The sequence below is a fragment of the Falco rusticolus genome, chromosome 1, assembly GCF_015220075.1.
Source record: "Falco rusticolus isolate bFalRus1 chromosome 1, bFalRus1.pri, whole genome shotgun sequence".
Classification (NCBI taxonomy): Eukaryota; Metazoa; Chordata; class Aves; order Falconiformes; family Falconidae; genus Falco; species Falco rusticolus.
The window spans coordinates 62,651,643-62,679,259 of NC_051187.1; the positions used below are offsets into that span (position 1 = coordinate 62,651,643).

The 27,617-nt window shown below is 43.0% G+C and overlaps 1 protein-coding gene across 1 annotated transcript in view; it reads right to left on the reverse strand.

The window, feature by feature from the left end:
• ADGRL3 (adhesion G protein-coupled receptor L3) overlaps positions 1-24,139 on the reverse strand; it is a 186,694-nt gene extending 162,555 nt beyond the window's left edge. The window contains exons 1-4 of the mRNA XM_037393353.1: positions 24,090-24,139; positions 22,674-22,678; positions 20,002-20,016; positions 17,401-18,201 (exon numbers count right to left, since the gene is read on the reverse strand). Coding sequence (XP_037249250.1) covers positions 17,401-18,201; positions 20,002-20,016; positions 22,674-22,678; positions 24,090-24,139 — 871 coding nt within the window. The remainder of the gene's footprint in view (positions 1-17,400; positions 18,202-20,001; positions 20,017-22,673; positions 22,679-24,089) is intronic.
• Positions 24,140-27,617: the final 3,478 nt, after the last annotated feature.

Consider the following 27,617-nt stretch of genomic DNA (forward strand, 5'->3'; position numbering starts at 1 on the left):
TACTGAGTTCTTGAACTTCAATTAATCTTTAGCTATTAAGCCAGAAGGGAAAAATATTCTTTGGAGTATCAGATGGGAAGCTGCAAAGAGCTCAGATTAGCCTGCGGATGGACATCGCCAACACTTAACTCCCACCCATGCCTCCACTGGGCTGGCTAACTCATGCCTCTCTTCGATTCCTTTGGGTTTCTTTTTCCCAGGCATCTGTGTGTGACTGCCTGCATGCATGCGGCATACGTTTTCCAGCTTCAGTTCTCAGGGATTAATTGGCAGAAGTGTTTGTCACGGTTAAGTAATTTTATTTAATTTGCACTGTTTGAAGATATTTGGGCAAAAGGGAAAAATAATTAAAATTTAATTACTTTTTTTTCCCCTTCATAATGAGAAACAGTTGCATTTCTTGGAGACTCAGCTGGGAATAGAACATCACTCAGATTTATTGTTAAATATGCAACAATATAAAAAAATATCAATGATCAATCTCTTGTAATAGAAGAATGACAAGTCCAGGATAGATAAAACAGATCTCTAGAATTCCATACGGAAACATCCAAAGGACTTTCTTACAGGTTTCTAAAAACCCACCAAATACACACTTTTACTGAAAGGCTTGAAGATGTCACTCTAATAACTCACACAAGCTATGGGAAGTGCCACCTTTAGTGACAGGCTAGAGTCGGCCATGCATGTTAAGAGACTTCATAAAACTCCCTTTTTTCTAATTTCAGCGAAAAATACTGTTTGATTTCTGTAGTTTCAAAGTGGAAAAAAAGGCCACCTAAGCCCTCCTCTCTCCTTCATGTCCTCACTCACTATACACGGCCACCAGAAAAGGATTTGGCTTCCTTTAAAAAAACCCAACCAAACAGCACAACAACAAAACCAACAAACAACTGGAAAGGTGCAGAGGAGACAAAGAGTGGAATCAAGGACAAGTAGCCTGGGAGGAAGACAGAGAAATGGTCCAAGCAGGCAGTGATCAGGTCAGGAAAGCGAAAGCCCTGACAGGATTAAATCTGGCCAGGGATGTCAAGGGCAACAAGAAAAGCTTCTATAGGTACATCAGTGATAAAAGACTAGGCTAGGGGAAATGTCGACCCTCTCCAGAAGGAAATGGGAGACCTGGTTACCCAGGACATGGAGAAGGCTGAGGTACTCAATGACACTGTCACCTCGGTCTTCACTGGCAAGTGTGCCAGCCACACCTCCCACACTGCAGAAGGCAAAGGCAGGGACTGGGAGAATGGAGAGCTGCTCACTGTAAGAGGAGATCACATTCCAGATCATCTGAGGAACCTGAAGGTGCACAAGTCCATGGGACCGGATGAGATGCATCTGCGCAAGTCCTGACAGAACCGGCAGATGAAGTGTCTAGGGCACTATCCACCATATTTTAGAAGTCGTGGCAGTCCAGTGAAGTCCTCATGGACTGGAAAAGAAGAAACATAACTGCCATTTTTAAAAAGGGAAATAAGGAAGACATGGGGAAGTACAGGCCTATCAGTCTCACCTCAGTGCCCTGCATGATCATGGAGCAGATCCTCCTAGAAACTACAGTAAGCCTTATGTAAAATAAGGTGGTGATTGGTGACAGCCAACATGACTTCACTGGCGACAAATCATTCCTGACAAATTTGGTGGCCTTCTATGACGGATTTAGAGCATTGGTGGATGAGGGAAGACCAACTGACATGGACTTGTGCAAACCATTTCATAGAATCACAGAATCATTCAGGTTGGAAAAGACCTTTGAGACCATCAAGTCCAACCATTAACCCAGGCCTGCCAAGTCCATCACTAAACCATGACCCTAAGCACCATATCTACACATTTTTTAAATACTTCCAGGGATGGTGATGCATCAAACGCCCTGGACAGTCTGTTCCAATGCTTGACCACCCATTCAGTAAAGAAATTTTTCCTAATAACCAACCTAAACCTCCCCTGGCACACGTTGAGGCCATTTCCTCTTGTCCTGTTGCTAGTTATCTGGAAGGAAAGAGCTATTCCCTCCTCCCTACAACCTCCATTTAGGTAGCCTCCTCCTCTCCAGGCTAAACAACCCCAATTCCCTCAGCTGTCAGTCGTCAGCCTTGTGCTCCAGGCCCTTCACCAGCCTCATTGCCCTTCTCTGGACACACTCCAGCACTTCTGTGTTCCTCTTGCAGTGAGGTGCCCAACACTGAAAATAGTATTCGAGGTGCAGTCTCACCAGTGTTGAGTACAGGGGGACAATCACTTCCCTGGTCCTGCTGGCCACACTATTTCAGATACAAGCCAGGATGCTGTTGGCCGCCTTGGCCACCTGGGCACACTGCTGGCTCGTGTTCAACCAGCTATTGACAAAAAACCCCTCCAGGTCCTTTTCCCCCAGGCAGCTTTCCAGCCACTATGCCCCAAGCCTGTAGCACTGTGTGGGGTTGGTGTGACCCAAGTGCAGGACCTGGCACTTCTCCTGGTTGAACCTCATACAACTGGCCTCAGCCCATGGGTCCAGCCTGACCAGATCCCTCTGCAGAACCTTCCTGCCATCCAGCAGATCAGCACTCCCCCACAGCTTGGTATCATCTGCAAACTGACTGAGGGTGCCCTCAATCCCCTCGTCCAGGTCGTCGATAAAGACATTAAACAGAAGTGGCCCCAGTACTGAGCCCTGGGGAACACCACTTGTGACCGGCCACCAGCTGGGTGTAACCCCATTTACTGCCACTCTTTGGGCTCAGCCACCCAGCCAGCTTTTAACCCAGCACAGAGTACACCCATCTAAGCTATGAGCAGCCAGTTTCTCCAGGAGAATGCTGTGGGAGACGGTGCGAAAGGCTTTCCTAAGGTCCAGACAGACAACATCTGCAGCCTTTCCCCATCCAGTAGGTGGGTCATCTTGTTGTAGAAGGAGATCCAGTTGGTCAAGCAGGACCTGCCTTTCATAACCCTGTGCTGGCTGGGCCTGATTCGATACCATCCCACATGACATCCTTGTCTCTAAACAGGAGAGACATGGATCTGACAGATGGACCACTCAGTGGATAAGGAATTGGCTGGGTGGTTGCGCTTAAAAGTGTTTTGGTCAAAGGCTCGATGTCCAAGTGAAGACCAGTGACGAATGGTGTTCCTTAGGGTCAGTACTGGGACCAGTACTGTTCAACCTCTTTGTCGTGACATGGATAGTGGGATCGAGTGCACCCTCAGCAAGTTTGCTGATGATCCCAAGCTCTATGGTGTGGTCAACACACTGGAGGGAAGTGATGCCATCCAGAGGAATCTTGACAGAGGTGGGCCTGTGTGAACCTCATGAAGTTCAACAAGGCCAAGTGCAAGGTCCTGCACCTGGGTTGGGGAAATCCCAAGCACAGATACAGGCTGGGTGGAGAATGGATTGAGAGCAGCCCTGAGGACAAAGGCTTTGGGGTGTTAGTGGATGAGAAGCTCAACATGACCCAGCAATGTGTGCCTGCAGTCCAGAAAGCCAACTGAATCCTGGGCTGCATGAAAAGGAGTATGACCACAGATCGAGGGAAGTGATTCTCCCCCTCTGCTCTGCTCTTGTAGGGCCCTACTTGGAGTACTACATTCAGGTCTGGGGCCCCCAACATAAATAAGTACATGGACCTGTTGCAACAAGTCCAGAGGAGGGCCATGAAAATGATAAGAGGGCTAGAGCACCTCTCCTGTGAAGACAGGTTGAGAGAGTCAGGGTTTTTCAGCCTGGAGAAGACTCCAGGGAGACCTTATTGCAGCCTTCCAGTTCCTAAAAGGAGCCTACAAGAACACCAGAAGGGACTTTTTACAAAGGCATGGATGAAAGGAAAAAGGGGAATGGCTTGAAACTGAAAGAGAGTAGATGTAGATTAAAGGAAGAAGTTCTTTAATGTGCAGGTGGCAAGACACTGGAACAGGCTGCCCAGAGAAGCTGTGGATGCCCCATCCCTCAAAATGTTCAAGGCCAGGATGGATGGGGCTTTGAGAAACCTGGCCTAGTTGAAGGTATCCCTGCCCATGGCTGTGGGGTTGGAGCTAGATGGTCTTTAAGGCCCCTTCCATTCCAAACCATTCTGTAATTTTACTCTGTTCTATGATCTACTGAGCATACATTACCATTATTGGCCGCTCCATGATACACAGAGCCTTTCCTCCTGTGGTCCTTGGCCTTCTGCTATGTCCACTTTCAAACTAGTGCTGTTTAAAGACCTTACTTGCAGGCAGCCACAAAGCTCACCTTTTCCCTGGCCCCCTGTTTGATATCAACAGCCTCAGACATTTTTTTGACACAACCACAATGGTTAACAGGCAACCTCTGTGGCAAGATGCACCCACAGAGGTGTGTGATCATTCTTGGCCAGCCCTGGGCTATATGGTAGCACGTAACCTCCCAAAACACCAGCGCCTCTGTTCCTACAAAAGATCCTCATCTCCATGGGAAAGAAGGAACAACAGGCTCCTCTAAGCTCCTCCAGTAAGGAAATAGGTCATGTCACAAAGTGACTGGAGGAATCAGGTTAGTACCATGATGCTAAACAGGTCTCTGCAGTCCATGCACAGAAGTAAGAATCACGTTTTAACCTCACGTCAGCAAGCTGTGCATAAACCTTAGGTATGCACAAGCCTATGTCTGCTGCTTCTGTATCCGCAAGCCTTCCTGGGAAGATAAATTAAAGAAATGCACTGATGCATGCTATATTTTTCATGATTATTCTTTCTGCAGATTAAAGCCAGTTTTCAAATCAAAGTAGGAATAGGACAGTAAGGTCACTGTAACAAAACCTGTATCTGGAGGTGACCAGCTTTTACAGCTCTGGGTCTACTCGCTAAAGCAAACAGTCATCACTGCTAAATGTCAACTAACTGCAGAAAAAAACTTTTCACATCATTTCCCCCCAACCTACAAGTCATCATAAGGGGGAAATGTAATGAAACATGTAAAGGCCATGGTTTAGCAAGGTGATGCTTACTGCCTTCAATGTGCAAATCGGGTTGCATGGAAATCAGTAGCTCAAAACTCCCACTGGCATTACCCTGTACCAGCTAGCTCCAAAGACATGTAGGAGTCATTTTTGCTAATTTGAATTTTTTTTCTTTGGTTACAGCTGATACACACACTGTCAGCTATGTTGAGGCAATGACTTCCAAACACGCACAAGATCACCATGGTCACAAATTACACTGCAAAGGGAAGAGAGGACTTCCCAAGCCTTCCTTGACACATGCCCATTTTAAAGGTTTCTTCTCTCCATTGAAAAAACAAGAAAGAGGGGGTATCATGTCTACTCTCACAGTGCTTAATCTAATGAAGCCACAGCCTTGATAAACTGTCTCTTAGGTGGTCAATAACCCTAAAGAAATGTCTAAAGGTAGTTTATCCGAAATATCACAAAATATGATGTTAGAAGGAAAAAATATATTCTGACAGCATAGTATCTCAATTCAAATTAAGACTTTTTTTAGTGCAGCCCATTTATATTTGTATATTAAGAAAATGACAACCTCTTCCACCAGAATTTGCCAGTACAGCAACGCTCTTAATAAAATAAATGGTTATTTACCAAAATGCTTCTTGTATCCTCTGTAGTTCACTGCCTTGCATCATCAAATTTTTCTACCCAGTGTAAATACAGGCTCCATAAAAAGAGTATGGGAAACAAACTGCAAAAAAACCCCTAAACCAACAATCAGAAAACCCATTAGGAATTAAATCTTCCAATACCTTATGGAAAAACTGCTGGAACAAGATTTTGCCCTTTCCAATGGACAGATGTTCACATCAAGGAGAAAATTAGAACTTGATGACAAACTCTGAAGTTTAAATGTCACTCCCTACCACTCTGGTTCATATAAAAATGGAAGTGGCATTAAGAGAGCAGTATGCAAGCTCTGCAGACTGGTAATTTCTTCTAATTGAAAAGCAGAGTTTACAGACACATTTAGTAACACTAATCATAAAGTACACATCTGAAAGTAGAAGGCTTTCTTGATTTTAGTGCCCAGAAAGCCGTTTTCTCACTGCTAGTGAACTATTTGCTTTCACAGTCTATTCAGGAATTTCACACTCCATGGGACAAGTTTCTAATACCTTTAAAAAAAATCTAAAAATCTCAGACCTACCCATAACTGTCACAGAAAGCAACCTCCCGAGCATCTTCAGAGCAAGGTGCAAAGCATGCAATTCAAGAAGCACAATTTTGACTTTTTATGTACGATGCAAAAAGGCACAAAAAGGAGTCACTGACTAGGCAATATAACCAAAACATTTACAACGTGAATACTATTTTACCTCTTTAACACTAGAGGAGAATATCCACCCAAGAAAGGCACTCCATGAAGTGATGCAATGATTTGTCTGTGTGCCTTTCTGTAAGGTACACTCCAGTTAAAGTCAAGTCATTAGGCTCAGTACAAGAGGAAGCGGATGAAATCCAATCGAATGCATTACAGAGGTCAGACTAAATGAGCTAATGGTCCCTTCTGGTCTTAAAAAATCTATTAATCTAATTCAATTCTCTGTTCCACTCTTCATACCAGAGTCAATTTAAACTCATTTATATGAGAAGAACACATTACAACAGCCTAACACAACATACCGTGTTCTGACTGTGCAGTTTTAGTCTGCCCAAAAGCTTCATCTACTTCCCATCGAGCTCAGGAGGCGGCTTTGTTTATCCATAAAGAGAGCTTGTATTTACAAGCAAGGCACCAGGCAGAGGCACCTCTTTCAACACAACACTGGATGAACCTGCATCTGAAACTATATGAATTGACCAGAAACTTTCCACACCGCTTTCCACCTTGCCTTGTTTTTTGGGTGCTGGTATTCCTCACTCAGATCTGATACTCGCCACGATGAAGAGCACAACGCTGTATTCAATAAAATCTGTTCCAGTCACTCCAAGGATATCTCCTGTGAATAACTTGTAACACTTAATATTGCACCAAGAAAATACTTGGCAGTCACTGTCCAGTGAGAAAAGCAAGCATGTACATGCAGAAGGCCAAAAATAGTCATGGCTGTAAGTCCCTCCAGTGTATACATATACTCCTGTGAAGCAAATATATTTTATTACCTCTCCCTCAAAAAAACCCCATACAAACAAAAAAACCCAACAAAAAAACACACCCCCAAAAAACCCCCACCAAACACACACACACACAAAAGCCAACAACCAAAACCAAACCCTCTTTTTCTTCTCCATGCAGCCTTCCCATAGTATTTCCCTCCTTCTGTAGCCTCAGTGTTCACATTACCATTACCAGTCATTTGCTTAATTCAGCAGTACAAGAACACAAAACATCACATCAGGCTGATTGACTTTATCAAACCACAGCATCCTTCTTACACATGCCTTGGATAGAGGGAATAATCTAACACAGTCAGAAGGGCAACTGAATTTGAGGCCGATATACAGGGGCTCACAAAAGCTCTTCTTCACACGGTATATTGGAAAGACTCTGCAAATGGACTAAGGATTTCTTCTCTGCTGGCATATCTATACTTGATGCCACTTTCTCTCTGCTTGCAGCATACACACAGCCCTTTCCCCATCTCAGTCCTAACATCAACAGATAAAAAAGAACTGCTGAGCTGCCTAATGCCTCATCTCTTCAGTAGCTATGTTAGTTTATTCCAGCTATTTGAGGGAAGCATGAATGGCATCCCAGTAAGCCAGCTCAGACTGGAATAAAGGCAGCTGATTTTCCCACCCTCTGTTGTGGCCAGCATATGACTTCCATAGTTTTCTGCTGTGATATTTCTTTGCTTCCCCACCCCCCCCCCCTCCTTTTTCAGTCTCAAGCAGCTGATACTCTGTGAGAACACAGAGCCAAGGAGCTGCATAGCATGAAACACCCAGTTTGCTTATTCAATCTTTTTAAACCAAATCCCATGTTTCAGTGAAATGTGCCTTAACTCCTGTTTCCTCTCAGCACATTTTAACCACGCAAAAATCCTATTTACAGTGAAAAAATCCCATTACAGTGAACAATCACTACATTCTTTTAATGGACACATCTCTTTCACCTAAGCCTTCGTCACCGCCTTTGCCCTCCAATCATGAGTACACCCTTAAAAAAAGTCTTTTCAAATAAAAATGTATGGCAGATATTATGACTCAAATTCTTACTGATATTCACTATTTGTTCCAGCTTACAATTTATACTGATACATATGTACATCTATTCGGATGGTTTAGACACAAATCAGGAAGTCAGAAAGTCTCCCACCGGCAAAATGCAATTCCTTCCAGGGCAAACAGAAATCCACTGCAGACTCGCTCCTGAAGTTCCTAGTCCAAACTCCCACAAACTTCAGAGGATTTGTATGAATAATGGCTGAGCTGAAACTCTCCAGGCACTTTAGGATTTTGTCCCAGAAACTCTTTCATTATATTAAATTTTACTCATGCATACTCGGCAGACTCATCTGAAAGAAATGGACACTGTTTTATTGTTTTTTTTCACAACCCAACTCTCCTGATTTAGCATAGTTACTAATGCCAAAATGCACTTTAAGGTGTGCTTCAAAGTGCCTATTATCTCTTTTCTCTGGAATCTGCCTATCTTCCCCTATCAGGTTGCTGACAGCATCACTAAATAGCATTTCACAGCCATTTGTGGCTGGTCCCATTTCTTCCAGAATGTGGAGATCTTCAAAATGGCTAATGAGATTCTTTTTGTACCTTTAATCTAAATTCCCTTCCTATCAGCAATCCATCAAATCCTACCCTACCATGAGAGTTCAGCTGGACTTCTGAGCATTTCCATTCCTCAGGTATGCCTTGGGGTACTTTTTATCAGCACAGTTATACCTCATGTGTCTGGCAAGCTGACTTGCTGCCACATCTTAAGGATAGGGAGATGCTAAGGGCAGCACAACTTTCTGAAGTCACGGGAAGGTTCTGTAAAGCCTCCCCGTAAAGGTTCAGTGATTTTGTAGCTTACTTGTAAAGAGCTTTTTATGTCTCTTTAACCTGAGTATCAAGGCCAGGAGTATGAAGGGCATCCAGTGCATCCTCTGCTTGCTTGCACTCTAAAGCAGAATATGGCAGGGTATCTACATCTGCTTTCTTGGCTTTATTGGTTAAAAAAAGGAAAGAAAACCTCTAACGGCAGCACTGCAGAGTGCTGGCAGCACTGAAGAAGTTAATTAACAACACTGAACTAGACTTCAGGAGACGAGTCTTAATAAGTGCTGCTAAAAATATTACAGTAGTCATTTCTAGAACAAACACAATCAGCAGCAGACAAGCGAGGAGAGCGATCCAGACCCATGAACTGCCATGGTGGAGGTATTTTTGTAAAGGAGCAGGCATAAAGGCTGCTCATTTTAAAAACAGTAGAAAAAACCCCAAGCTGGCACATGAAGAAAGCATCCAGGACCCCATGCCCCAAGCTAGGTTAGTGTCCCGGCAGCCAGGCCAGAGCAGAGCTGAAAGGAGCAGAAGGTGTTTGCACCATACAGGGCCAGTCTTGAGGAATCAGGTGCACAGATACAACCCAAGGTGAGAGGATAATGCCTTGAGCAAAAGCCTGGCAGGTTACAAGCCTTTTTTGGGGTAGGAGGAGAGAAGCTAGCAGAGGGAACAGCTCAAAAATAGAACATCCTCGAGTCTCTTGTTGGGCTAAACCCCCAGCCTTGTGCAGATTCCCCCTTCACTGCACAAAAGATAGAAAAATCTGCTGACCAAGGGATAAACAATGCATTTGTCACTAAAATCCGTGCATAAAAATCCAATGCTCAAAAGCTGTCTCTAGTACATGATGCAGTCCTCTCCTGCAAAAAGGCGGCCTCGGACATTTGCTCCATGTCACATTTCACTTCTTGCCTCTGGGAAACAGCTCAGACCCAAAGGGCTGGCACACTCATAGCTGGGTTTGATGCAAAGTATTTGCATCGGACTGATAAGCTGCGGTGGATATCAGTGTGACAACCTGGTGGTCTTGAACTTAATGAAATGACAATTAATCATAACTCCAGGCTAACTCCTCAAGTCAAAGAGCTCGCTGCAGAAGAGGAAGAGCCAACATCCTTCATACACAGTTAATGCTTTTTTCCCTATGCAATCACCCTGCTATCTTCGGCGGTACTTCCCATGCTTGCTGCCAGGAACAGCCATCTCAGCTTTTCAGACATGTTCTTGGCAAGGTGCTTTCACCCTCCTGGTGTTTGACAGGATTATAAAGCGCCGAAGTCTCCGGCCTTCTTTTGTTTTGAAGCTTGAAAGTGAAGTTTAGCTTAATCATTTTACCTCTTGCTGACCTTCCCCCAGTTCAACCGTCCTGGCTGCCCACCGGCCCAGCACCCAAGGGAGGACCCCAGCCCACAGTTATTAGCTGTGACTCCATGGCATGCAGGTCTTACGGCAGATTCCTGTCTGGTTTGCTATGGTAACAATGACCTCAAGGAGGATACCGCAGTATTCCATTTAGCTTCTGGGTGGGGTAGGTCTGCTGTATCATTTTCTCAGGCTGGCTCAAATAAGTGCCTCAGAGTTGGGAGCAGTGACCCAAGGCAAAGGAGGGCTCCTCCACCTCCCTTTGGTAAGGCTATCTCCTGTGCATGGTCCTACTGAGAAGTACACGTTTATTCAGGAGGAACAAGCAACCACGTATTTATTTGTACTGGAGAGGTAATGCAGATACTCCCACTGTGCTAACCAAACAGTATTAATATTTATGAAATGCTCCACAAAGGGAGTACTTTGAGGCTGAATAATCTTGCACTTTTTAAGGATTGTTTGTGAGATGGTAGAGGAAAGAGCTTTCCTAACAAAAACCAGAAATCCCTAATTCCAGAAAAGTGTCCAGTGGTATACTTTTCTGTCTTTTCTTTTTTTAATCAAACACTGCTTAAAAAGAAGGAAAATTTGAAACAGGATAAAAATAAAGAGACAAATGAGGCTTCAAAATGGGGAACAAATGCAATTCTGGATCCTAGCACACCCCAGTTAAGTGAAATACCTTCCTGTCCTTCTGAGCTTAAGGTACCAGCTGGCCAGCAAATGTAGGCTGAGGTGCCAGCATTGTTATAAAAGGTGTGCTGCTTTCTTCACCTCCGGACTTAGGCATGTCCTCCTATCATAAACAGCAAAAAGGGGCTGAAATTTATAGAAGAAATGGGACACATATATGGGCAAATATTAGAGGATAAAAGCTAGGGCTCCAGTCATCATGCGTGTTTAGCAGAGGCTGCTGAACGCGAGTGCTGATCTCTCTGAAAAACTCTAGCAACACTGTGCAACCAGCAGCTGTCACTGTAAGCAATGAAGAGGAACAGGAATGAGAGAGCTAGGGATGCTCCTAGATGGGAGGAAAGGAACTGGAAAATAAAAAACACAAGAGAAGCCACAATTAAACACTCAGCAGCTCCCTAAAAGTGGCCCTTGTCCACCAGGAGAAGCTGCTTATCAAAATAGCTCGGCTAGCCTTTTAAAATGCAGCCCAAATTCAACTTCAGAGATGCTAAGTGTGGCTTATATCAATGGGATCTCGAAGCGATGGCAATTCATATCCTGTGCACAAGTGGGATTTAAGATTCGACAGCCCTTTTGATGCGTTTCCCAGGCAAGGATGTAGGGCGTTAAAGGCAGGCAGAGCAGGATGCCGCTTCCAGCTACCTATTAGCACGTGACAGCTTTGAAACATTCAAGATCCTCTGCCCACTATCCACATTACTCAGCTGTCAAAGGAAAGGCCTCAGATTTATGATGTGAAAATTACATTTTAACGAGGTGTCACATGTGTTTAAAGTTCTTATTCATCACCATACTGCCATATCTTTTACCCAAGACACAAATGCACTTAATTAGCATATTATAAGGACAGAGGTTTCACCTTATCTGCATTGTAAAACTGCTTTAGGAAAAAAAAAACCCCACAAAACAACAAAACCACAACCTAACCACTCTTACTGAATAAAATGGTTGCAATCACATGTGAAGAGAGCGTCCCACAATATTTAACAACATGTGGAGAAGTTTGACATGCACCCTCTGAGTTTTTTTAAATATCACAGATATGGACGGAAGGTTCGTATCACATTCGATTACTGGACTGGCAGTCCACAGTGTTAATATGCAATCTATGGAAGCCACTTAAGCACAATGAGGCTGTATTAGAAGTCTTACATCATATCACTGTCCTCCTTATGTATTGGGCATATGTATTTATTAACTTCATACATCTTTTAAATACCCTGTGTTGTAATGCCTGGGTTTCCTTGACATAATTTAAAACGGGAGGTCTGTATTTCCCATGTGACTGGAAATGGCTGCCAGGACTTCCAAGTCCCAGACAAACACAGAAGGGATCCTTATCCCGGTTCAAGTCCTTCCCTGGACTTCTCCACTGCTGAACTACAGGACAGGCTCCAGTCTGTACCCCTGGTCTAAATGTACAGCTGTGCTCATCCTGAGCCCCCACGTGAGAGCTGCTGTCACTGGCGTGGGGCACCTCAGACATTTAAAGACAAAACTTTCTTCTTCTGATCTTTTTGCTGCCCAGGAATCCCTATGTAGTGCCCAGGCAGGAGCCATGACCACCTGGGGAGGTGCAGAGATGCAAAGCCAGGAGATGTGTGTTTGTATGCAGCACGGCACTGGGAAGTATGATGGGAGCACTTTACCTTTTTGGAGAGGAGGATTTGTTGATATTTTCTTGAATTTGTTTACACAGACTGTATCACAAGTGGGTGATGATTAAAACAGGTAACTCTGGTGAATATTAAGACAGATCAGGTTGCAGAAAATTGTTCATTCAGTTGATACAGCCTTTCATTTCTCTGTCTGCACATGTCTAGTGGGGCACATAAAAAAATAACCTGAACAATTCTCTAGGTTCAACTTCTTGAAGAATGTCATGGAAAATACTGTTAGAGTTGCAGAGCTACTCTCACTATCATTTCAAATTAGCAAACTCAAGAGCAGCTACAAAGAAATAGGCCAAAGGCTCAGAAGCATTTACAGAGAAGCATCCTCCAGAAACCTCATTTTATGGCCATACAGCTCAAAGAAAATTGCTTCAAAGAATTTTGGCATAGTCAAGTTCACTTCTTGAATGTAGACATCAATGACAGGTTTCCTGGGATGTGCAGGCACTGAGGAGTGTTTACTTTCAAAACTGCTTTGGGGATAAACGAAAACAATCCCAGTCAAAAGGGAAATAAAAAGAGTGCGACAAATCCTTAAAATGCAGCTTTTCCCATTTCTGAGAAAAATGAACAATTGGTTTTAATTCAATCAAGAGCACAGAATTGCTTTTAGATGAGTTAAATTCAGCTTTGTGCCTCACATAAGACTTCAGAGTATTTTGTCTTCCTTGGTACCTTCAGCTGCTACAGAAGCTGAGCACAGAGACTCCAGGTTTTGACAGTCATTTACCAAGGAATAAAAGCTTATTTTTTTTAACAGCGGGTGAGAGAAGCTCTGTGACAGCGAAGATCTCAAATATGTTCCAAACCTACATGCACAAACATACCTCTAATTAAAACTCATAGAAGATGTTTAATCACTGTGAAGAGCCAGAGGATGTGATCCCTGCCTTTCCTGTAAGCTAAGCAACTCCTGCTGCCTCCCATTTTCCCTGAATGGTTTGGAAAACGACAGAAAATGTTTTATTCTATGTGAACTGAAGCTCCCAGCACCTATCTTTTATTTCAGATATCCTTGAAATGTATGATACCAGAGATTTCAAATAGGTTTCAAATATGTTACTGGCTACTTAAGTAGCTAAATGTATCACTTTCCTTGTTAAGATCGATTTGTGATTTTAAGAGCTCTTCTCCTAAAACTTCACCCTTAATTGTTTTTTAACAACCAATTTGTTCAACCCATCAATTTTATAATCTTTCTTTTATTTTCTAATTAAGCAGATATTGTTTACATATTTTGCTACTCAAACTGCAGCCCTAGGGAAAATGGCTGCATTGAACATTGCCTTGCTTTAAACAAGAGAAATACTAGAATTTTGGAAGAGGAGAAATACATATCCACAATCCAATCTTGTAAAAAATAAATAACTAAATAACCAAATAAAAACATCCTGGGTCTTCTGTTGCATCAGCTCCTGATCTGCTCTTTGATGGAGGAGCTGGGTTTAAGCCAGCCATATATTTAGTATTATATAAAGCAATGCAGCATGAAATTTGGTGCTAACCAAAAAATATGTTGCACTGAACTTGGAAGAGACACGGTCTCCCAGCTCCTCTCTGAAAAAAAAAACCAAAACCTGGTGTCAAGCTCACCCATTCAATTCAAAATCAGTGCTCTGTTTGATTTACTCAAAAAATAACATTTATACTAGCCAGGCTGTACAGGTAATAGAGCAGTAAACTCCGTTTGCAAAGCTATTTTTCTTTGCATTGAAATGCTTTGGCCCATTTGAGCTATGTCAATGAGAATTTTACTTGCTGTCAGAGCAGTCCTCGCAAAAGTCCTCTAAACCCGCAAAACAGTGTGGTAATAATGGGTTCCTTATGCATTTCTGTCAAAAAGGAAATCTCAGAAATTTTCAGAGAAGAGAAACACACGTAAAATTCAGCTTTGTGGCCACATTCTATGATTTTATGTGCACCCTCAGTAAGTTTGCAGATGATACCAAGTTGTGGGGGAGTGCTGATCTGCTGCTGAGGGCAGGAAGGTTCTGCAGAGGGATCTGGACAGGTTGGATTGATGTACCGAGGCCAAACATATGAGGTTCAACAAGGAGAAGCGTCGGGTCCTGCACTTGGGTCACACCAACCCCACACAGCACTACAGGCTTGGGGCAGAGCGGCTGGAAAGCTGCCCGGGGGAAAAGGACCTGGGGGTGCTGGCTGACAGCCGGCTGAACATGAGCCAGCAGTGTGCCCAGGTGGCCAAGGTGGCCAACAGCATCCTGGCTTGTTTCTGAAACAGTGTGGCCAGCAGGACTTGGGAAGTGATCATTCCCCTGTACCCGGCACTGGTGAGGCTGCACCTCAAATCCTGTGTTCAGTTTCGGGCCCCTCACTGCAAGAGGGACACTGAGGTGCTGCAGCGTGTCCAGAGAAGGGCAACGAGGCTGGTGAGGGGTCTGGAGCACAAGGCTGATGAGGAGCAGCTGAGGGAACTGGGTTGTTTAGCCTGGAGAGGATACTCAGGGGGACCTTATTGCTCTCTGCAACTGCCTGAAAGGAGGCTGTAGGCAGGTGGGGGTTGGTCTCTTCTTCCAGGTAACAAGCAACAAGACAGGAGGAAACAGTCCCAAGTCATGCCAGGGGAGGTTTAGGTTGGATATTAGGAAAAACTTCACTGAAAGGGTGGTGAAGCATTGGAACGGGCTGCCCAGGGAGGTGGTGGAAACCCCGTCCCTAGAAGCGTTTAAAAAATGTGTAGATGCAGTGCTTAAGGACATGATTTAGTGATTGACTTGGCAGTCCTGCGTTAACAGTTGGACTGGATCATCTTCAAGGTATTTTCCAACCTAAAGGACTCCAAGATTCTACGATTACAAAGCTATCAAAAAGTGCACGAGAAGAACATCAGAAGAGGTTCACCACATTCCCTGACATCAGTTTCACCCTCTCATTTTTACCACCCGAAGCCAAAGGTTTTTTTCAGTTTTCCATCTGAGGCACTGGGGAATTTTAAATTGTCATCCAAACATGAGTGAAATTAAAGGGGCTTCAATCTAGAGTAACACAAGGACAAATCAAATCCTTGCATGTCACAGAATTTCAGTCCTATGCAAGGTTTTCACCTGCTCTCCCATCTCACCAGTTTAGACTGGGGAAAAGGGGAAAACCACTTCCTTTTATGTAGGAAACTTTTTCACTGATTATGGCCTTTTTTAAATTAAAGACAGTGTTACTGACAATGGTCACTGCATGAAAAAATGGCAGCAGAGAGTCTGCTGTAATACCTGGAAATGATTCACTGAAAAGGAAAGGAACTCTGTGAAATAGAAGGGATGCAATTGATTTTCACTCCTTGGGGATAACCAATAGCTCACAAATTGCTGTTTCACTCCGCCACTCAGAAAGTACATGCTCATCATTAAGCCGGGAGAATGAGAAGTATTACTTCATTTTTTGCTCATCTGAGATCTTGCAGAGGTCAACATAATTGAAAACATTCCTGCTCCTCTCTTAATAGTCACTTGGTTTTGTTCATCTACCTCTCAAGATTTCCTTCTCCCCTTCCTTACATTTTTGTATAAAAATGAGAAATTCATTGCCATTTTACTATTTTTATTCCACCCCCCCAAGATTTTCATATCCAGAGTTTCTGTCAGCATTTCTTGATTCATTTTTTATATGGATAACAGGCTGCACACAGGAAAAGAAAAATAAAAGCTCAGCAAACAGAAACCTCTTGACTTCTCTTTTGCAATCTGAAGCCCTGAATCCACTCATCCACTTCCGAGTTTCTTACTAACAAAGAAGTATGTTTTGGGAATAGCCATGTTATGAATCAAATTGTTTACTGTCCAAATTATATTAATTCTACCTTTCCTCTTAGTTTTTCAGCCTTTCTGAAGTACACAGTCCACCACAGGAACAACCTGATAACTATGACTACATCATGTATAGCAGTAAACATTTGAAAATGACTGAGCAAATGCTGTTTAGAAATTCTTGAACCGTTACATGAGTTTGGCCACAATCTAGGCTAAGTCATTTTACTAATGAAGTGGCAACTGTGAACATAATACTTGCAAAACAATGAAGTTGGTAACGTTAAGGGAATATAATCCAACTAAGTAATTACCGGCATAATTTCTAACAGAAAAAAAAGGTGGAAAAGCTGGGAATCCTCTGGGAGCCAGATGCTCCTCTTTTACAGAAAGTATAGCTGTCATGAAATGCTTTTTTTTTTTTTTTTAAAAAAAAGCAGCTTTAAGACATCAACAATTTGGAGGATTTTGTTGTTGACCCCCCTCTCCCCCCGACTCTAGACCCACACTTGTGGGTGCATGCACATGCATGCAATTGGTGGTGGCTTCCTTAAACAGCCCAAACTGCTCCAGTTTAATCCAACAAAACCATTTAAGCTGGCTGGCAGTTTCCACCCAGCTGTTTGCAGTGACAGCAGCTTCCATGCTTTGTTTTGCCAAAATTCCTGAAGAAGGGAAGATAATCTGATGTATGGAGGAAAATTCAACTAAGGAGAAAAGACTGCTACCCTATGATGCAAACAAAGGCATGGACATTTGAGGACTGTTTCAGGTTAGTTATGGATAGCACACTCCTTTCTTCATTTCATTTCAAACTAAGATTATAAAAAAAAATATTCTGCATGTATTAATGTCTTAATATCCAACACAGTCTTGGGGTAGGGCTTAATTTACAGACAGCAGGCAAATAAGTAAGACAGGACTGTACTTCAATTTTATACCCTATTTGCAAGAAAAACAGACAGCCCGATTCAGATTTTGGCTCAGTATTAAAACTCTTACCTGCTCTGCTGTCCAGTGGGCCAAAATCCAAAGAATATTTCACAACATGATAGTTGTTCCATACATAAAGGAGGTTGTCCCGGGGATTATAATCCACAGCAGCAATGTACTGGTAGGAGTTTGGAAAGGGCACATCCACCATGCTATCCTTGCTTTGGTCAGTGTTATAGATGTAGTCTATTTTATTCCCTGTGGCTTCATTGTCATCATCTTCATACACAGACTTCACCACATATAAAATCCCACAGATCATGAAGGCATTAGAAGCTGACCTCTTGTCATATGCAGTATCCCACGTCCCTTCAATCCTTAACGTGTAAGGGTTTAACTGACTAATGACTATTTTGCCATTATTTTGTTCTGTTGCATAGATTACCCATAGCCCGTTCTCATCCACAGCCAGGTCTATATCAGACTTGCCTCCCCAGCGGTAGGGAGAGGTGTCGTGGTAATTTGCATTAGCTATAATAGCCTCCCCGCTTTTTATCCTTGTCCGCAAGTCAAACTTGACTATGTTCCTGGTTCGCTCCTTGTTGAAGAACAAAGCCCCATCATACACCACGAACCCTGTGCCGTCCACCCGGTGCGGGAGTTTGTAGGTTGTAGTTGGCCTCCCAGCAATGAAGTCATCCTTGGAGGAGTACTCCGTCAGCGTGTCTGTCCGGTATGGTGTCCAGGGCATGTAGTAGATCTTGTCAGACGCCTGCAGAGGGTCCTTGCACCAGGCACCAGATTGGTGGTCAGATTCAAACAAGTGTTCGCTCTGGTATACTCCTTTCAGCAGTCCAGGGCAAAGAAAAACTGTCAGAGGGGAAAAAAGATTTTAAAACAAAAAAAAAAAGTTAATGACAGGCTGGGGTGGATGGACCAAACACCTCAACAGCTTTTAGTTCTGGAGCAGAGGACACCTGAGATCAGAGGAAATCCAAGAGCAATGCCTTGTAGCTGGAGACTAGCCTTCCTGCTGGCCATGTCTCTACAAAGAGATTTGCTCCACCAAACTGATATCACTCCACGCCTCCCCCTCCCCAGCTTTCTCTATTAACTGTGGCTCATTTTCTTACTGCTTTTCAAATCTGTTTTTACAGATGTACTTACTTGGACCATTCGCCTTTGTAAACTCTGAAATGAATATGTGCCCCCAAAGGATTTCTGGGTTTGTATTTCCAGATTATATTCTGCAGTGAATCTGTACCTACTAGGTGAAGGGGTAAACTCCTGGGGAATTGATCCACATATTTATTTAACAGCCCACAGAAGAGTGGCCTAGAAATGGAAATAAGAGAAAGAAATTCCCATCCTTACAGCCCAAGCAATATTAAATATTTACAGGGTACCAACAGCAAAGCAGAGGCGAATCCCTAAGCAACTAGGAAAAGCGTTTAAAGCAGAGGGAGCAGAGGGGGAAACACCCATCTACAGGTCTGTAGTGTAACTAGAAATGAGGCTTTCAAAGCTGCTACAGGACACAGGAAACATGCAGTCCACACAATTAAAAATGAATGACGTATGGATGCTGAAAGGAAAAGACAAGGAAGGAAGGAAGAAAGGAAAGAAGGAAGGAAAAGAATAAAGTTTACTGGAGAGGAACCCAAGGTCTAGATTTTAATCAGTTAAAAAATGTCCTGTTAAATATAGTAGTAATTTAAACTTAAAAACATATACCTTCTATTGTTACATGAGAGGAGCACAGAAGAGCAGTTTGACTAACTGGGGGTGCTTTGCTGCTCAGACTTCAGGGGGGCTGAGAGGGGCCAGGGCATGCTCACTGCCTGGGAGGAGGCTCGAGTGGTGCCTGGCTGACCTTGGCATCACGAGAATGCCAACGCCAAGAGGCCATCCAGCTGGATGGAGAGACAAAAGGTGGGATGCTGTAGAGCAAAACTGGCTCACTCAGCCCTCATCATCCCTGGTAGCACCCTCCTGACCTGGAGGCACTGCACCCGCTTTGCAGGGAGAATATTTGTTGGTTATTTGTAATGCTGATCTCTGTGAGCATGAGTAGCACAATAACCATGACAATGGGATGGGCAGCAGGGAGGTGTGAAGAGGTGTCCCACCACGCTCCTGGTAGCTCAGGGCTGGCAGATTGGATCCTGCATTCATGCTCCCTGCTTAGAGCATAACCAATTATTTTCGGAAATGCAGCAATTGGTAATAGCCTCTGGAGAGTGAGACAGGATGAAAATCAGATTTAGTAACTGGTGTAAAAGTACATTGCTCTATTGGACTCCAAGTATCCACCCAGAGTTGCTGAATAAAGGGGCGCCATTTCCAAGAGATTTTTATGCTGTAATTAGATATACTTATGCACATACATACATACATATGCACACTTTCTAAAATCTTTGGGCCAGGAGAAGCATCAGTTATCTAAACCTTTGAATAGAAATTTAATGAAAAAAGTGGCACTGGTAAAAAATTTTCAGCAAAAATGAGTTATCTGGTGAAGTTGAGCAGCAGAGATACTAAATAAACTTTAACAAAAAAGTAGTGAGAATTAATGACAAAGTATTTCAACTAAAACGTTAAACTGTTAAATAACTTAGCCTATACATAAGTAATATATATATATATATAATTGGAAAGGTATTTAATTACCTTTTTGTTCCACTTCTATTGTAGAGAGAGAGGTAAAGAGAGAAAGGAGAAAAGAGAATAGATTAATGGTACTGTATTGGCCAAGTACTTTTCTTTACCTCTTTCACATGAAAAGGAAGCTTTATTAATTTACTTCAGTATGTGAACATTTTATATATATATTAAAAGCCTTTCCTCTGATACACACTGGATAATATGCAGACAAGCTGAACAAAATACAAATAAATTTTAACTTTACAAAAATCTTTAAGAAGAAAAAACCCAACCTCAACACTTGGGACATACCAAGCTTCATAAACTACTTGAGATACCTCAATAGCAGCAGCCTTAGACTAATTTCATAGAGCAAAATGAAATACCCATACACTGAAATACGACTGATACAGATTTATGTATAAAATAAAAACTCCAGGGAGAAATTTTATAGAATCTACATCTTTATGTATTTTGCTCAGATCCTGTAGAACAGAGATCCCTATTTTAAGCTGGAGACTATTCCCGTATGACATAAATATACTCCCTTGTGACACAAACAGAGAATTTAAGAGTCAAATACTTTGGTGGACATTCATAGAGTCTGGTCCTATGACTCTGAGAAACAAGCTTTAGTATGACTTGGAATAAAACATTGAAAATACTGTAATACTTACATGATTTACAAGAACTTGAAGACTTACAGTGTTAACGAGTTAAAAACATATAAGCACTATTTAAAAAGCCCAGCCCCAGAACTGGCTGGATATTTTTATGCGCATTATTCACCATGCATAATAATGCTGCTGAAGAAGCTGCGTCCCTTCAGACAAAACTCCTTGCAGTCAGAATAAATAAATGCAGTGCGCTTTTTAATTGCTAAATGCTCAGCACCAGTTTCTACAGCCAAGAACCTCCTCCAAGAGGCGTTGGGGGCCCTAATCCAAAAGCCACCTGTGGTCGTGGCACAGACCCCTTCTTCTTCCAGCACGGTGGGGCCCCCAGCAGCTTCTGCACACCCAGCCCTGGGGGCTGCTGGTTCTGTGGGGCCTTCTCCCCAAAGGTGTGGGAGAAGACAGGCCCCATAAAATATCACTGAGGGAGAAGTGAGAATGCGCCAGCATAACAGTATGGTTTTGACAGCTGAAAGATCTCTGTTCAGAGAAGCGAGACAGGAATGCAAAGGCATGCATGCATGCTTTGGTTTTGCTTGCCTAGAGTTTGCTCCAGCCTCTTTCAGGCCGAGACACTTGCCAAACGACTGTCCTCTGGTGCTGGGACTGCAAACCCCTTTGCATTGAGAAGTCTCATTCATTTGGATGGGAAACTGCAGGCTCAATGGAAGAACAATTTCAGGGTAAGAGTGCAAATGCATTGGCTAGACATGTGGATCTGCGCTGTGCTGTGTGGGGAGGCATACATCTGGAGCCAACTGCAGCTCCCAAAATAAATGTTTCCAAATTTCAAAACAGCCTTTTCTACCTGGGCTTTAATTCAGGCTCCTTTCTACCTCATAATAGGTTAAGGTTAAAGGCACAAGCTTTCACTATGTGGCTATCAGGGCTCTAGGGAGTACGGATGATGCATTTCCGTGCAAGCACCTGGTTTTTAAAGGGAAAGAGCCAGCAAGATTAAAAGGCACCAGACCCAGCAATTGGAGAAACTTACACAGCAGTTGCTCCCCCTGTCTGAGGCTGTGGCTGGCCACAGTTAAGTAAGGTGGTTAGAAAAACATTAAATGTCCCTGGTAAAAGCAAGAAAGCAACACTACATAGCCCCAAATGTATGGCTTCACACTGATTCTTCTGTCTTGATGGTATGCTGTACCTCTGGCGGCACAGAAGGTAGTAATTTACATTTCCAAATGAGCAAAAGCTTTTGTAATGCTTTTGAACAACAGTGTGATATTGTAAAGAAGGAAGAGTGAGGCTTCTGCAGGAGATAATATATTCATGACCAGCTGAGCAGAGTGACCTGTAGCATTGATTACCCTTGTCCTGAATACCTCATATGTGTTATTAGTGGTCAGTGCCAAACCTAGCTCTCCTATAATTTCAGACACTGTATGTGTTTTGGTGACCTCCTGCATAATGCTCTCCACTCAATATATCGCCATTACATATTTTCCTCCTGCCGATTTAAGACTTAACACTTCTGAATTTCAATAATTCCTCAATTTATATTGGGACATCATGCTATTCGAACAGGTTGCATGGGAAGCTTGGAGGACTTAACTCATTGAGCAATATTAAAAGGAAGGGTCTAATTAGAATCATAGAATCACTTAGGTTGGAAAAGACCTTGAAGATCATCAATCCCAACTGTTAACTCAGGACTGCCAAGTCCACCACTAAACCATGTCCTTCAGCACTGCATCTATGCATTTTTTAAACACTTCCAAGGATGGTGATTCCACCACCTCCCTGGGCTGCCCATTCCAATGCTTGACCACCCTTTCAGTGAAGAAATTTTTCCTCATATCCAATCTAATCCTCCCGGGTGTGACTTGAGGCTGTTTCCTCTTGTCCTAGGGTCTGATTATCTCTTCAATTACACAACATAACACTGCAAAACTGTCTTCATAAGGTATTGGAAGAATTTTTAACATTTTGCCCAATTACAGACAATTTAACGTCTCTGCAATGCCTGTGCCTATCCACAGAATTTAAATACTGCTTATAGCACAGGAGGCACCTTACCTTCCCTACAGGGAGGTACAGAAAAAGTAAGCATACACAGTTATTTCTCTTCCAGTGAGATCTTCTGCTCCAGCTATTAACGCATTGTAGTAGAGCAAGGGTATTTCACCTCGATTTCCTACTCCGTTTGCAGGGCAGTGCCACTGGCTTCAACAGCACCAGAGGCCCAAAGGACCACCTGCCAAGTCTGAGGGGACTTACAGACAAGACTTTCCACATACCCTGATTTTCTCTGATTTCTTCGGATGGAAGAAAAACCAAGCTTAATGTGCAATCATGGGCTGCTACAGCCTGTGCGTGCTACGCCTAGAGCCAAGTGATCAGGCAGATTCCTGCCACCCATTCAGGGAAATCACACAAACACATTAATTGAATGCTCTTAGTACTGCTGGGTTGGGGCTCTGAAAATACATTCTTAATTTCTGGCACAATTAACACTTGAGCAACATTAACTGCTCATTTTCTTACCACTGCGTTGAGGTGCACTCAACGATTTAAGACACAAGGATGCAGTGGCAGAGTCCTGTAGAGAGCTCTCTCCCTGGCAATGCTTCAAACCCACAGCAGGAGCACAAAACTCCCGGAAAAAAATGGAATATGGGGGGATTTCAAAAGGCAACTACAGAAGTAAGTAAAAGGTTGTGCCTTGTACTTTGCCAGCTGGTTTTCTTCAGGACGTATTTAATAGCAGAATAAGTGACATCTCTGTTCCTGTCCTTCACAGGTCAAACTGATTTAATATACAGAGAATCAGCATTAAACACAGTTAATTACAAAATAAGACTAAGAAAACAGGCTTTTGAGGCTAATCTTAGTAGCTCAAGAGGCAGCATCTCAGCCACGCTGAGGGCAATTCTTGCCAGTCTTGGCTAACTACTGCATCTCGCCTCCACCAACCAGCCTGACCAGATGCATGGGGAGATGAAGCTGAAAAGCAGTCATAGCACTAGGGAACCAACTAGGGAGAAACATCGCCAGAAGGCACAGCACTGGCCTTGCACCCTGTCCTGACAGATGACTCATGGTGCAAGATGGTGACCATCTCGCTGAGCTGACACTGTTTGGCCCTGAGCCCTGTTGTTCTGGACTCCAGCATTCAGCTCCCTCTAATGATACAACGAAGTCTTGAAGATGCCTTGTGGCAGGGCTTCTCAGACAAGGATGGTCTCAGATCTACAGCCTTTTCTTTCTTTCTTTCTCTGATCCCTAGACTGCAAGCTTCTTTGCGAAAAGCAAAGCACCCACAACTCTCTCAACCTCTGACTTGAGGGCTTCCCTGTAGCATACAGAGAGCTCTCCCAGTTTACACATTTCTCCCCAACACCCCCCCCCCCCCCCCCCCCAATGTGTGGGTTTTAGGTTGAACAGGAACATATTAGGGAAGCTGCAAACCTAGCAAGGCACCCCAAAGTGTACCCATGTAGAGCTTGCTTGGAGATGAAGGCGCTCTTCTTTTTTGAAGACATGGTTGGGTGCTGGAGCCTCTGTGTTCCTCTACTAAAAGAAGGTTACAGTAAACAAGAGATGTGTTCAAAATTCAGGGCACCAAAGCACGTATCGATAACAGACTTCCTTTTAGTTATCAAAACAAAAAGCAGCAGTCTAGCCAACTAGGCAATATACAGGCGAGGGAGGCATCAGATTCCCAGCATGTCCAGCGTGGCAGATCACTGACGACAGGACCCCGCAGAGTCAGTGCTAAAGAAACTCTGTCCTCTAGGGTGTAGGAAAATCAGCTGTTGGGCAGGATGTATTCCCAGTCATGCTAATAGTAACAGGGCACATGAGGTCCTGAGCAGTTTCTCTTCTCAACATCTAAAACTTAAGAAAGTGGTTAAGGTCCTTGAGGAAATGCAGCAGTTGACAGATGATGAGAGTGGGGCACAGATACTGAAGGAGGGTCATCAGCTTCTCACTCGTCCCTCTGGTTCCTCATCCTAGCACTCAGCTAGCAATGCTGAAGAGGACCACACCTGTACACTTTTCAAACCCATAGCGCTCTCCCATCTAGAAGTGCAGGTGCTACACAGACAGATGCTGATAGGGAAATACAGTTGAAGGAAAGCTGAACTCTGCAGCAGCAGATGTAAAATAAATATATTTAAACCCAGGGGGTGAGAATCGTATAATCATAGGATGGTTTGGGTTGGAAGGGACCTTAAAGATCATCTGGTTCGAACCTCCCTGCTATGTGCAGGGCCACTTTCCACTTGACCAGGTTGCTCAAAGCCCCATTAAAATAGAAAAAATACGGAAATGCTCTTAAAACACTCAAACCCCCACATACAGTTTGCCAGAAGAACAGTTAGAGAGCTAGCTCAGCATTTATATGACACAAGATCTTTTGGCAACCTAAAATTCAAAACACTGCACAAGTACCCCTCTCTGTTTCATTTTCTTCTCCTGACACATAATTAAAATGACAAAAGAGACCACATAGCCAAGCCTAGCACTTAGTCCATGCAGCACAGATGCAAACCAAAGCACATGCCACCATTTCTGTCATCCACCTGCTCCTTCTAGGAAAGCCTGGGGTCGCACTGTAGTGCAGGTGGGTGGTTGCTGGACCCTGAACGCCCTAATAATAATGGGAACAGTTACATCCACTGCAGCAAGCTGTAGCCAGCAGAAGGTCAGATGACATTGGCCTGTAAGCAAAGGAAAACCAACAGCAATACAGTGGTCTTTGGTCTCAGTCCTTTCATTGCAACTGTCCTTGCTCCAGAAGACACAGCGACCAGCCTCTGTCCCCATCCACCACATCAAGCTGCCCCCAAGTCAGAAACTCAGCTCCTACCCCATTAGCCCCAGTGAAGCTCTCATAAAACGAGTTTTTAATGTGAAAAGCTTTAACATGCAACAGGGGAAGTCCTCTTGGGTCTTGGCTCAGGAGCAAGCACAGAGAATAGAAGAACTAAGTTTTCTAAGGCTACTTTGCCAATACATACTATTTCTACTTTCCCACTTTTGCCACCTAATCCCACTTTACTATCATTGTTTTTTTTTTCCCCCACTCAACATGACAACTTTTCTAGAACTCATTTCCCTTCCTTTTCAGAGCAAGAACAATGTCAGCTTCCTTTGGCAAGGTACAATAAAGAAACACACCGCAGATTGCACTTGGTGCCCACCACTGCTTTACCTGGGGGATCTTCACTCGTGGTACTGGCAAAGACACACATGGATTTAAATGGGAAACAGACCCTATTCACATTGCCTGGCTTTGCAGTCAGGTAAAAACTGACACTTGAATGTAAAGCACTTAGATTTTCATACTCCAGTCAGAGGAATGAAGACATTATTCTTTATCCATTATATTGCCACAAATTAATTTTCTCACAGCTGCCAATTTCTGTTACGAAAGAACCACACACAAATTTGAGCCTCTCCATTGCAGTTCTCCACCAGAACAAAACTATTCTGCAAGCAGAGTTTTAAAGTTTGTTTAGGTTCAAATGATTATAATAGTGGGACCCACTTAGGCTGTAACATTATTAACTTTTGCAGTGAACAGAGTACTTTCCTCTTATTAACTGTATGTACCTGTGTGTGCACATTATACTCCCCCCCCATATGGCTGGGGAAAAAAAAAAATATCTTGATTTATTGCACAGGAGAAATGCTTGCCTTTTACAGCAAATGAAGTGCTAATCCTTTATTTAATAAAAGGGATGAATAATCTCACTTACACCGTTTCCAAATTACATTTTTCATATAATACCCAGGCATCAGTGAATGAAGGTGCTCTACAAGTACCTTGCCTTACAACAGCTTCATGTAACACACTCTCAAAATTATCGCTTCCTAATTAATTTCATTGTGAAGTACAGAGATTGAAAATGTCAGTAATCCATAAATGCTTTCATGAACCACAACCTAAATTAGATCCTTAAATATGGTACCTATAGATTTTCAGAAATCAAAGCTGTCATTTTTCATAAGTGGATTTTTTTTTTCTGCTTAGATTTCCACTCATCTGATAAATTCGTGAAACCTTTCAAACCATTAATTTGGGCTTCCTTAAAATGTCAGTGGTTTTAGTCTGCTTTTTAATACATAATAACTAAATTTAATAGATGTTCACTGAAATAATACTAAGGATTATTAATGTTAAAATCCTTGTCAGTCTAACTGTGAATCATCAGGACCCAGGAAACCACTAATATACATTAACTCTTCTAGTCCACTAGAGGTTTCTGAGAGATGAAAAAAGTCACCGTTATCTACAAAATTGCCTTGTGTATTATAGATCAAACTCTAGGCTATTTTGGGAGGAAGCCATATTTTTGTTAGACATTTCTATAAGGAATGACAGGCATCAGAAGCCCAAGCCCTCACACAGAGTTTCTGCCAAACCCAAAAATCAACAAATGCTTTTCCACAGCACTATCCTCTCAAGGCCAATTTTCTAGGAGCTTAAACATTATGAACTCATTTCCAAATTTTAGGTAATAAAGTACACAAAAATTATGCCTTTAAATATATTTTTTTTGGGGGGGGGGGGGGGGGGACACAAAACCCACAACATTGGGATTCTGAGTTTCAGGGTTAAACTGTAAGATTCCTACTACATGCCTGGCCCTGCAAGAGCTGACGTGGTGTGCAGAGCAGAGATCATCAGTGAGATGATTCTGAACGGTTCTGCAAACATTCAGATTTCCCAACATTCTGTGAATAATTTCTATTCTTTCTTTGCTTCTCTCTTCTTGTTATTATTCCAGGTGGCAGTCACAGTGACTGGCTTCTCTGGAGAAGCAGACACTTCATCAGCTTCAGCAGATACTGAATGTGATTGCACTGCGTTTCTAAATGTATTATTCCAAGAGGTAAATATTTTTTGCTCAAGTAAAGATAATTCATTTAAGGTCTAATAAGCCCTGAAATATACTACACTGGGAAAAAAGGAGCAAGTATTGTTATATTCAAAGTTCATCTTCAGAAGGA